Raw genomic sequence first — 12,636 nt, forward strand, 5'->3', positions numbered from 1 at the left:
TTTATTTATTACATTTATTTATTGTGTGTGTGTGGCCAGCTCAGCCCACCAGGGGGCGGGGCTGGCTGGCATGTGGTGCTGGGGATCGAACCGTGGTCCCTGTGCTTCACCAAGCTTGATTCAAGTAGGTGCTTTAGACCACTGAGCCATCTCTCCAGCCCTTAAATTTTTATTTATTTATGTGTGTGTGTGTGGCCAGCTCAGCCCACCAGGGGGCGGGGCTGGCTGGCATGTGGTGCTGGGCGATTGAACCGTGGTCCCTGCGCTTTGCTGAGCTTGTTCTAAGTAGGTGCTTTAGACCACTGAGCCATCTCACCAGCCCAACTCTGAGACATTTTAATAAATTCTCCTAAATGGCAAAAAAAAAAAAAAAGGACATTTTAAAAATAGGTCATTGGGAAATTCTTTAGAATTGACCATGTGTTAGATAATGGAACAGATGTAGAAAAATCAGAAATTAGAAACACCTAAGAAAATACTATCATCCCGACATTTAATTTAGGATAAAGAGGAAAACTAAAATGAAACTATAGCATATCTAATAAATAATAATTAAAAGATGGTATTTATGGGATGTAGTTAAAGGTTTTTATAGAAAATTCTAGACAGTTTTATAAAATTGTTAAAATTCCCCATCTATTGTATACTCTTTTAAAAGGAACCCACATTAAAGATAGAATGAATAGCCAGGGCTGTAGCTTAGTGGCAGAGTGCCTGCTCGACATGCTTGAGGTCCTGAGTTCGGTTCCCGACACACATACACACGAAACAATAATTTATACTGTTAGTATATTTATTTCAGGTCCAAAAATCAGCATTTTAAAGAAAAAAGCTCTAGTAGAATTCTTATTTAAGTTAGGAACATGATAAAGGACAACAATTATCATGTCTTTGGCGATATCAGTCGACAGAATTGAAAGTAGAAAATAGCAATATAAAAAAATTCAGAAGTGTAGCTGGGCATGGTAGCCAGTTCCTGTAATCCCAGCTGCGGGATAGAGTAGCAGGAGGGAATCATTTGAGCACAGGTCGTCAGCCTGGCAACCTACTGAGACTGTCTTAAAAAGTCCTTAAAAGATTACAGAGGGTGTAAAGCTACAGAGGGTAGATTATTTCTTTCTGATATTTTTATTTAACTGGTGATCCAAGAGAGCCAACTAAAAACAATAGTATAGGGACCGGGGAGATGGCTCAGTAGAATAAGCGCTTCCTTGGCAAGCGCAAGGGTCTGAATTTAATCCCTGGTTCCTCCAAAAAATAAAAATAAAAAAACCCAAAAACCAAAAAAATAGAATTAGTAGATAGATATAGAGTTAATATGTAGAGATCAGTAGTATTCATATATAAATATTTGTATTTGCTAAAAGATAATAAAAATGCCCTACTTGCAATAGCAACAAAAAGAAAAATATAGAAATTTAACAGGAAAATGTAAGATATATAAAGGACTTTTATTTTATCTAAATTATCAAATTTTTTTCCCATAATTTTATTGAGAAACAAATTGCAATGAGACAGTTTCAAACAAAATTGGTAGGACAGTTTCAATAATTGGTAGGACACGTTGCATACATTCTTCCTAGTGGTTAATTGCTGTACAAGATGCGAACATGATATCCTATTTACAAACAGTATTAGAACAAATCCCTCTATTCATTAAGAGAATGTAACTATATATCTATCCTAATCATTTTGAATACACAGATACAAAATGGACATTCATCTGTATCCCCTTTTTTTTGTTAAGTTCCGTTATTTGAATATTATAGGTGTGTTAACTCAGCAAAATATTCTAAAAGAGTCCAGTAGTCCATAATAGTATTGGGTCTTCCGCTTGACTGGCAATGTCAGAAATTGTTGACCTGAGTCCCCTACAGCTCAACATAACAGCATGGCTTTACTTCTTATACTTCGTTTTTATACTTTTCTGCTGGTTGGTTAAGACCAAGATAAAGCAAGACCAATGCAACAAGAGTTGCAGCTTTTGTGTCTGATAAGGTCAGTGAAATCCCCTCGGGATTTATCCTGAGGTCCTGTACCTCAGATTGTAGTACTTTTGTCAGTGTCAGCTATGTGGATGAGTCACGGCCATTGCTTGGCCAATGTGCTCTCTGTGAAAGCCTGAGAGAATGTTTTCTCTCCATGTGACTCGCCTTAGGCACACTCTACATCATTGATCACTTTCCTCTTTGGCCCCATAATCTCCTTGATCAGAAAATTTGGGACACTACTGAGTTACATGACATTATAGTACAAGTTCTCATATGTCCTGAGTCTTAATTGACCTTGGAAGGCTAGGGCCAAAATGTGGGCTTTCCTTGCGGCCCTCCTTTTTCTCTAATTTTGATCTGCAAACTTAGATTGTTAACCCTCCAGAAGAGAAGCTTATTGTTATTACCATACAATGTAGGCTGTTAAGCTTAACCTCACTATCTGTCTGAATATCAAACATCTTAGGCATAACATGGAACAGGTATTTTTCATCAAGTATTGATATGTTGAACTTTAAGTCCCTACAGAATATGATGAAAAAAATTTAACATTTAAATTATCAAATTTATTGATATGAAGTTGCTCGTAACATTCTTTTATCCTTTTTGAGATGAAATGCACATATTATAAAATCCATCCATTTAAACTGTAATTAGTGGCTGTAAGTGTAGACCTGTTCTTCACTCACAAAAGAAGCCCTAGACCCATTAGCAATCACTTTCCCATAGATGTATATGTCTTGGGACTTTCAGTTCTGTTCCATTGCCTCTTTATATCTATTCTTATATGCTGTCATTTAAGAATGATAGTGTTACCACTAGGAAGAATGTATACAATGTGTTAATTATTGAAACCGTCCTACCAATTTGGTTTGAAACTGTCTCATTGCTATTTGTTTCTCAATAAAATTATGGGGAAAAAAAAAGAATGATAGTGTTTGAAAAACAAAAAAATGAAATTTCCAAACTAAGGAATGTTATAGCCTCTTTATTATTTTTTGTGATTATTTTGACTGTTATTGTACCCTTGAATTTCCTATGAATTTTATGGTCAGCTTTTAAGTTTTCTCAAAACAAGATTGGATTTAGTAGGGATCTGTAAATCTTCAACTTGGGCGATAGCATTTTATTTTATTTTATTTTTTTTTTTAATTTTATTTATTTATTTGTGTGTGTGTGTGTGTGTGTGGCCAGCTCAGTCCACCAGGGGGCGGGCTGGCTGGCATGTGGTGCTGGGGGATTGAACCATGGTCCCTGGGCATTGCTAAGCTTGTTCTAAGTAGGTGCTTTAGACCACTGAGCCATCTCACCAGCCCCTGGGCGATAGCATTTTAAGTGTTAACTTGTGATCAGTGAACATAGGATATCTTTTCATTTATTAAGATCTTCTTAAATTCTTTTTTTTCCCCATAATTTTATTGATAAACAAATAGCAATGAGACAGTTTCAAATCAAATTGGTAGGACAGTTTCAATAATAACACATTGCGGGTTACACAGAGTTCAAATTCAGCCTGGACTGCCTAGCAAGACCCTGTCTCAAAAGCTACTACAAATAAACAAAGAAAAAATTCCTTAAAAAAAAAAAATAATAACACATTGTATACGTTCTTCCTAGTGTTTAATTGCTGTACTAGATGCGGACATGATATCCTATTTACAAACACCATTAGAACAAATCACTCTATTCAGAGATCTTAAGTTCTTGGGGCTGGTGAGATGGCTCAGTGGTCTAAAGCACCTCCTTAGAACAAACTAAGCTAAGCAAAAGCAGAGACCGACCACGGTTCAATCCCCAGCACCACATGCGAGCCAGACCCGCCCCCTGGTGGGCTGAACTGGCCACACACACACTAAATAAATAAACAAATAAAGTTATATTAAAAAAAAAAAGGATCTTAAATTCTTACGCTTTATAATTTTCAATGTGCTAGTATTAACACATTTTTTGTTAAATTTATTTTAATGTTTATATTTATAATTTGTGTATATTCTTTTTGATGCTGTTATAAATGAAATCTTTTTAATCTCTTTTTTGGGTTCACTACTCGTGTATAAAGATATGATTATTTTTATATTGATTTTGCGTATTACACAAACTCTTCCTGTACTGATTTATCCTAATAGTTTTTAGTGGATTTCTTAGGATTTTCTGCATATAAGATCAGGTCATCTTGCAATTAGAAATAGAATTATTTTATTCCAGTGTGGGTGCCCTTTGTTTCTTCTTCCATAATTACCCTACTAGAGCTGTTGTTATAATATTGACTAGAAGTGGTGATGTCCTTGTTTTATTTTTGATTTCAGGGGTAAAGCTTCTGTCTTTCACTTTTATGATATCATAGAATAAATGCGGACTTTTTCGTAAATTATTTTCATTACAAAATTGGAGTTGTTCTTTTATATTCTTAGTTTTTTGAGTGTTTTTTAATCATCAGAGGATGTTGGGTTTGTCAAAGGTCTTTCATGTTGAGATAATAATGGTTTTTGTCCTTAAAAATACTTAATTTGATGTATTATATTAGTTAACCTTATATTCCTGGGATAAGTGCTATGTTGTCACAGTGCATAATCATTTTTGTATTTTTTTGAGTTTGACTTGCTAGTGTTTTATTGAGTAATTCAGTATCTATATTCATAAGGGATATTGATCTGTAGTTTTCTTTTTCTCTCCCCCCCCAATCTGTAGTTTTCTTTGTGATGTTTTCATCTAGTTTTGATATGAAAGTAATATTGGCCTTGTAGGATGTTTTAGAAAAAATGTCTCCTCTTAGATTTTGAAAGTGTTTGTAAAAGATTCTTTAAATGTTTGGTAAAATTTACCAGTGAAGCCATCTGAACCTGGACATTAGTTTACAGCCTCTCCACCCACACTGGGGCTTGAACCCAGGTCCTTTGCACTGAGCTACATCTCAGCTCTTTTTTTTTTTTTTTCTTCAACGTTTTATTGATAAACAGATAGCAATGAGACAGTTTCAAATCAAATCGGAAGTACAGTTTCAACAAATGATACACTGCATATATTCTTCTTAGTGGTTAATTGCTGTACAAGATGCGGACTTGTGATCCTATTTACAAACACCATTAGAACAAATCATTCTATTCATTAAGAGAATGCAACTATATATCTATCCCAACCACTTTGAATACACAGATACAAAATGGACATTCATAGGTATACCCCATTTTTTCTAAGTTCCGTTATTGAATATTATAGGTGTGTAAACTCAGCAAAATATTCTAAAAGAGTCCAGTAGCCCATAATAGCATTGGGTCTTCTGTTTAACTGGCAATGTCAGAAATTATTGACCTGAGTCCCTCAGCTCTTTTTTTTTTTTTTTTTTACTGAGAAAAAAGTATATATTTAGAATTAGCCAGCTGGACTCAGTTTAGATGATCCCAATTTTGTTGGCAACATCCAATGCATCATAATCAGGAGCCAGTCGAACATATGCCTTCTTCTCTCCATCAGGCCTGATTAGGGTATTGACCTTGGCAACATCGATGTCATAAAGCTTCTTTACAGCTTGTTTGATTTGGTGCTTATTGGCTTTGACATCCACAATGAACACGAGTGTGTTGTTGTCCTCAATCTTCTTCATGGCGGACTCTGTGGTCAGGGGGAACTTGATGATGGCATAGTGGTCAAGCTTGTTTCTCCTGGGGGCGCTCTTCCGAGGGTATTTGGGCTGCCTCTGGAGCCGGAGTGTCTTGGGATGGCGGAAGGTGGGCGACGTTCGTATCTTCTTCTTTTTGTGGCTGTGGTTGCCTTTCAGCACGGCCTTTTTGGCCTTCAAAGCTTTTGCTTTGGCTTCAGCTTTGGGAGGGGCAGGGGCTTCCTTCTTTGCTTTCGGCGCCATCTTGGTAAAAAGGCCCTCAGCTCTTTTTTTATGTTTTATTTTGAGACATGGTTCTGTCAGGTTGCTGGGCTCATACTGAAGGTTTTGCTTTCGTCTTCCAACATGCTGGGTCTCAGCCTAGTCAGATTTTCTATTTCTTCTTGAATCAGTTTACGTAAATTGTGTTTGTTTAGAAGTTTGTAATACAGTTGTTTATAGTATTTGTTTATAGTCTTTTCCTGATGTATGGTTGATAGTGATGACTCTCCTTTCATTCCTAATTGCAGTAATTTAAGTATTTTTTCTTCTTTAGTCTAGCTAAGGGTTTGTCTTTGTTATTGTCAGGATCTGTAGTAATGAAACTTCTTTTTCTTTTTTTTCTGGTGGAACCGGGGATTGAACTCAGGCCCCTGCACTTGCGAGGCAAGCGCTTATCCCACTGAGCCATCTCCCCGGCCCCTGAAACTTCTTTCTTGATGTTGGTATTTTAACTTCCTCTTTTCTTTATGTGTGTGTGTATATGGTGTACATATATATGTGTATGTTGGTGTGTGTGTATATGCATATACCTATGTATCTGCAGATAGATACAAAAGATGACTAAAAATATGGTGAATGTTTAAGTTTTAAAAAATCTTTATTCAATAAAAGACACATTGCCATTAATTCCCCTCAGAATACTTGCCCTTACTTTGAACACATTAATCCTTTCATTTTTGCCACTTGTGAAGCAGTCCTGAAAGTTGTCTTTCATATCTTTATGGGGATAATGAAAAATACAGTGAATGCTGCTGCCAAGAGCTGCCACCCAATAGAAAGGAAGGCCTGTAAAAATATTACGGTGTGTCCTCATGCACCTTATTCACTAGTTCTGGCACTGTACAACTTCTGGCTCTTTCCCAAAGTGAAAATAATCATGGAAGGTAAACATTTTGCATGGCTCCAGTACATCAAGGTAGTCCAGATAGTGCAGCTGAAGGCATTCATGAAAGGATTTCCAGAGCTACTTCATGAAATAGCAAGAATGATGGGATAAGTGTGTTTAAAGAAAGTAGGAATATTTTGAGGAGGATTAATTGCAACATGTCTTTTATTGCAATAAATTTTTACATTTAAACATTTTTATTATGCTATACATACATGCGTAATAGATGGCATGTGATAGAATACACCAGTAATTTGGTAACATCAGATACCCATGCAGAGGGGAATTGAATGGCAAGCTAGGGGTTAGTGGGAAGGGAACTTCACTGATTTCTTTCCTCACATTTTGATTTTTGTATTATGTGGCTGCACTCTTCAAAAGAGGGGTGGGTGGGGAGATAACTTAGTAGAATAGCTTGAGTTTAAGCCCCGGTTCCGGGGGGGGGGGGACCTTTAAAGAAGTTCTGAACCAGTGAAGATTGTGTCTACGTTGGAGGCCTGAGGCCTTTTAAAAAAAATTTTATAGGCCTTTTTTTTTTTTTTTTCAAAGGCAGGATCTTGCTGTGCATCCCAGGATGGTCTAGAAGTCACTGTGTATCCTAGGCTGGCCTTGAACTTGTGGCCGTCCTACCTGAGTCTCCTGAATGCTGCGGTTACAGCTGTGTACCACCTTGCCCCAGCTCAAGGCTTAGGTCCTTGACCTTGGCTCATTGTTTTCTTCCACGTATCACCTTTCTCTTTCCCCTTGTCGGTCCTTCTGGATGAGTCTGATCAGGGATCTGAGGAAGTTTAAAGGTGAGAGGCTCTGATGCTGTTTTTCTGTGTGTGGGTAATAAAAGCCTTTTTTTTTGTTTGATCTTCTACAGAACGACCTGCTGGTTGGTCTGAGTCTGTCATTGAGGAAGACATATCTGAGCTTGAGCCTGTCTTCCCCAGGTAAACCTTTCCATTTCTCTTCAGCCTTGGTGTGAGAGATTCTCCTTGGTTGTCCTGAGGCTGATCTGGGGGCCACTCCTTATAATCTTAAGTTTATAAGGAGCATATCGGGTGTGTGGAAGCAAGAGATGACTCACCCACGTTCTTGCAGACAGAGTCCATTTACTTCTTCCTTGAGGATTGGGGCCTAGCCTCATAGCAAGCTTGCTGGCCTGGAGATGGGTGCATTGGGTTGACTTTACCAGCTGGCAAGTGGAGAGTGAGGCTGAGCGATGTCAGGGGTCTCACTTGTCTGATTTTAGCTGAGACTGACCGTCTCTTATCAGTTGTAAAATATTTGCTGAGATTGAGTCATTTGCGAGCATCCCATGAAAAATTATTTAGTAAAACTCAGAAAAAGTGACTAGGGGTAATGTCGTAATTTTTGTTGATTGATGTTTCTCCCCCGTCTCTATAGGACTATAGGCACCATTCAGCATTGCCTCCACCTGACGTCAGTGTATACCCATTTCCTGCCCCAGCATGGCCGCCCAGAGGTCACCACAATGCCCTTAGGTCTTGGAATGACAGTGGATTATATCTTTTTCTCAAATGAGTCATGTGAGAATGGGAACAGAACTGGTAAGCTTGGGGGATATTAGAAGTCACCTCCTCCTTCCCAGGAATAGCTGATAGTAGGTGAAGCATTTGGTGGTATGGCTTGGGCTGTTGGGACCTAGCCTGGGTCTAGTTGTCCGTATTATTCTCCTCATAAGCTACCTTTTTTTACCCTTGAAACATCAGAGAGAGGTGGGTGGGACAGTCAGTGTCTATCCCTGCCTTAGAAGAAAGAACAGAGCACCAGGAGGTGATTAGATTTGTTCAGGGGTAGCTAGTCAGTGGTTTTGGGTAAGGTTAGAGATGCTGTTTCCTCTCTCCTCAGCCCATACCTGCAGCCACAGCAGCTTACCACTCCTTGATATCATGGGGGTTTCTGAGGAAAAGCATGAGGTGGTGGGCTGGGTAGGGGCAGCTGAGGGATGTAGGGTGTAGAAGGTGTGGGTCCCAGAGGACCTGCCCTGCCCATTGGCTTCTGCTTTGTGCCCCAGATGGCAGGCTGGTTCGAGATGGGACACTTAAGCTGCTGGGCCGCCTCTCCCTCCTCTCTGAAGAGATTCTCTGGGCTGCCAATGGCTTGCCCAACCCCTTCTGCTCTTCAGACCATCTCTGCCTGCTAGCCAGCTTCAGCATGGAAGTCACTGCCCCATGACAGCCCAGGGGAGAGAGCTCCTCTTCTGGAAGAGCTCACTGGATCAGAGACTGGAAATGCCCTGCGCTGTGGAAGCGCACATCCCTCATCTCATTCCCTTCAGCCTGTCCACATTCTTGTTTCTGGTCCCTGCCCTGCCCCAGCCGCTCCCTAATCCTGTGCCACATACTCAGTGGCCCTGGGAGAGGCAGAAGCAGGTTTCCCTCTTCCCTTCATGTACCAAGTGCTCCCCTTTAACTTTTAATTACCAGGGTTTGGGAGCTTTTGATCATATTGGTTATTTGCTTTCAGGCTGTTTCTTGGGGGTACCTTCTGACCCATTCTTCCCCATGTCTTCATGACCTGTGGGCCTAGCCCTCTTGGCAGATATGCACACAGGATGTGCATCTTTTTGGCCCGGGGATGCCCACCACTTTTCATACAGGGGCTGTGGCCTAGGGGAGGTTAAGAGCATGGCCTTGTGGCCATATGTTGCCAGGTGGCAGGCAGTGGGGTGGGGACCCTTCTCCTTTGAGTTGCACCAGTCATCATCCAGCCAACCAGGGTATATACTTGTTATCTGAGGGCCTGGGAACTAATGGGCCTCACAGCTGGAGACTGGGTGAGTGGTGACTTCCTGCCATGTGGGCTCTTGCCTCTGTCCCAGAGCTCCCCACAGTCCTAGCTCACCGCTTTTCCCAGGCTGCCCTGAGGGGGAGGCAGAAGTTTGAATTCTTTTATCAAATTCAGTGGGCTGGGACTGTGATATGAAGTTTAAAACTTTAAGGATGAGGAAAAAGAACCTCAGGAAACTCGTCTCACCGGACTCTGTGTCACTGAGTAAGGTGGAGTCCCGGTAGGAGAGAGCAGATGGGCTCATCAGCTGCCTCCGGTGGACTCAGAAACCGAGGGGCTGCTGTCTTTCCTCTGCACACCTAAAAAGCAGTTTTCTATTCTTTTCTCCAGCCACTTTTTATTTTTTGTCCCCTCCTCCCTCCCCCCTCATCCCTTCCATGTTCTTTGCAGAAGGTCATGTCATACCATCCCAGAAAATGGTGGCTTTGGGTAAAACTAGTGCAAGAACTGTGGGTGGCCATGCTTGAGGATTTACTCTAACTAACAGGGTCTTGGTGGGTCCTGCCTCCATTCCCTCCCCTCCATGGTACTGTTGCCCACTTGTACTCCTGGCCCACACCATGTCACCTGCATGCCTTATTCTCCATTGCTGGGAGGTGGCCTGGACTGCTCCTGGGCCAGTGCTTCCCCTTATGTTCCTTAACTCAGAGTAGCTGCTGGCCTTTGTTAGTTTGCCTTGCTGTTCCCCCATTGAGCCCTCAGAGGAGACAGAAGGGAATGGCCAGGGGGCTGAAGTTAAGGCCAGATGGCTAGAGTTTAATGTTCTTTCCTTTTTTTTGAAAGCCAAAGACCCAACTTGAATTGTGCATTCCTGGTTGTAAGCTTTCCATGCCTAGGTTTGGGGAGAGTCCTTTTTCTATGTTTGTCTATTTTTTAGCTTTGTGTCTGGGATCCTAGCATGTGCCTGTCTGAGCCCCAGGCCTGGCAGACCGCAGCCCACTGTTCATTTCGCCCCTCTCTCTGTGTCCTTGGGCACCTCCTGAGATGGCCTCAAGGCAGTGTTCTATTGGTCCCTTGGGAGAGAGGACACCACTGGTGTCTTCTGCCACAACTGCAGGGTGAAAAACAGCCAAAGATGGCAAGCACCCAACCTTGACTTTTACTTGTTTTCTTTGTTTCTGTGTTAGAAATGAAATAAGAGTTTTAAATGGTCGTTTAAGCTGCACTAAGTCTGCAGAACTGGGGCAACTTTTTCCAAATAAAGGTTTACCTTTCCTCCTCATTGTTGGTCTTTTCATTAGGATCTGGAAGAGGCTGGGATTTGGAGAGTGCCTGGAAGATGTGGGCAGAGAGGCAGAACTGAGGAGCTTTGGGCTTCAGGGTGGGGTCTCAATATTTAAAGTTACTCTGCTTAGGCAGGCACAGGTACCGGGGTTCAATCCCTGGCACCAAATGCTGTGTGGGTCCCTGCCCTGGGGTGTGCTGAGACGGCAACTGAGACGGTGTGGCGGCACATGGTGCCGCATGCCTGTAATCCCAGCGCTTGGCAAGTTGAACACAGGAGGATCACCATAAGTCCAAGCTGCATAGTGAGACCCTGTAGACCCTGTACTAAAAAAAAAAAAAGATGTAAAGCTATTGTAAGCCACCTCTGCTAACCTCCCATGGCACTGGCCTGGGAGGAACGGGACTTGAGCAAAGCCTCCTGCCATGACTTTGGTGGGGTAGATGTGTGTTCTCTTGGTCAGAGCCATGGCAGCGGCATGAGGCAGCAAGCATGCTGCACATGCTTCTTGCCAAGTGTGTATTTCTGATTATCTCTTGCACTCTGGAGCCAAGGCTGAGCTGCGGGCCATCTGTCACTGGAAACATTTCACCAGGCCCACTGCCGCTGGTATTTGTGTCCTTCTCTAGCTTCCCTGTGCAGTAAACTCAAGCCAAAGTTAAGTGAAGCCACGTGAATTTTTCTGCCTTTACTAAACAGATAACGTGGACCCTACACTTGACCTTTGAGTTGATTGGTGACTGTAGATAAGTTACTTTATCTTTTGCATCTCCGTTTACATCCCTTGCTGAAATGGAAATTAAAGTAATACTCATTCCTACTTATTTGGATTTTTCCGACCTGCTTTGTGCTGTAATAAGAAAAGGACACTAAGAATTCCAGTAGATGTTAGGGTAGTGCTAGCAAATCTTTTGGAGCTTTCAGTGATTACAAACCGCAGCTTCAATACGTATGCCACAGGCTTGTCCTTCACTATGTTAGAGCATAGATAGTTCTTCCCACCTCAGCTGGATTTGGGCCAGGGCTTAGAAGATTTGAATGTTCCGAGATCTGAGGTCTAGTTCCTTTCTGGTATGGGAGATTCCAGTTACCTCAGTCATGAACATGGGCACAACGCTTGTGTTAGCTGTGGTTCCACTGCTGTTGACATAGGGACTGCACTGTGGGGGCCAGTTCACTTGTCCTTCAGACTGTGCTGTTACCGCTGAGGAAACAAATTCCAGAGAGGCAAGCTGAGAGTCTTGACTCTGCTTCATTTCTTGCCAGCCTAAGTGCTGTGGCCCACGCACCCCACAGGTTCTTGAGAGGGGGTGACAGGAAAGAGATTAAGAAAAAACCAGACGTGTGTTAAAAGGAAAGCTGGGACCAGGTTGCACCTGATCTGTCAGATGGAGAGGCAGCGACAACCCAGCATGGTCTGTGTCTTTATGTATACTGGAAAGGGGAAAGCGTGCAATGGGGCTGAACGTGTAGGTTCTCAGTGTTTTGCTGAGAATACTGAAAGTGAAGTATTTTTAGAGTCATCTGTGCTGTCTGTAACAGGGTGGAGCCCGAAGGCCAGACACCTGCTGGGCTGGCTCTGGTGTAGTCTCAACAACTTATTTACATGACTCACCTTGGGCTCAGCCTTGACTCTGCCGCTCCGCACACCTAAGCATCTCTGAATCTAGCATTTCTGGGGGTCAGGGAGACAGGCATACACCTGGCAGGGGCCTGGGAAGGCAACCTTAGCAGCAGCTTGAAGCTGGAGACCAAGAAGGGAAGTAATTAACTGGGGTGCTGCTGGGTTTTATTTGGTTTTTCCAGTTCCTGCCCTGGTGTAGCTCCAAAGTAAAGGACTGGTTTTTGTTTTTTTTTT

General features: G+C 42.0%; 1 protein-coding gene across 2 annotated transcripts in view; it reads left to right on the forward strand.

Moving 5' to 3' along the window:
- Positions 1-10,775, forward strand: part of Angel1 (angel homolog 1) — a 25,293-nt gene extending 14,518 nt beyond the window's left edge. For both annotated transcript variants that reach the window (XM_004624731.3, XM_023702306.1), the window contains exons 8-10: positions 7,620-7,689; positions 8,147-8,310; positions 8,778-10,775. In XM_004624731.3, the coding sequence (XP_004624788.1) occupies positions 7,620-7,689; positions 8,147-8,310; positions 8,778-8,938 (395 nt within the window). In that variant the 3' untranslated portion in view covers positions 8,939-10,775. The remainder of the gene's footprint in view (positions 1-7,619; positions 7,690-8,146; positions 8,311-8,777) is intronic.
- Positions 10,776-12,636: the final 1,861 nt, after the last annotated feature.

Source organism: Octodon degus, unplaced genomic scaffold (genome assembly GCF_000260255.1).
Source record: "Octodon degus isolate 3935 unplaced genomic scaffold, OctDeg1.0 scaffold00007, whole genome shotgun sequence".
Taxonomy (NCBI): domain Eukaryota; kingdom Metazoa; phylum Chordata; class Mammalia; order Rodentia; family Octodontidae; genus Octodon; species Octodon degus.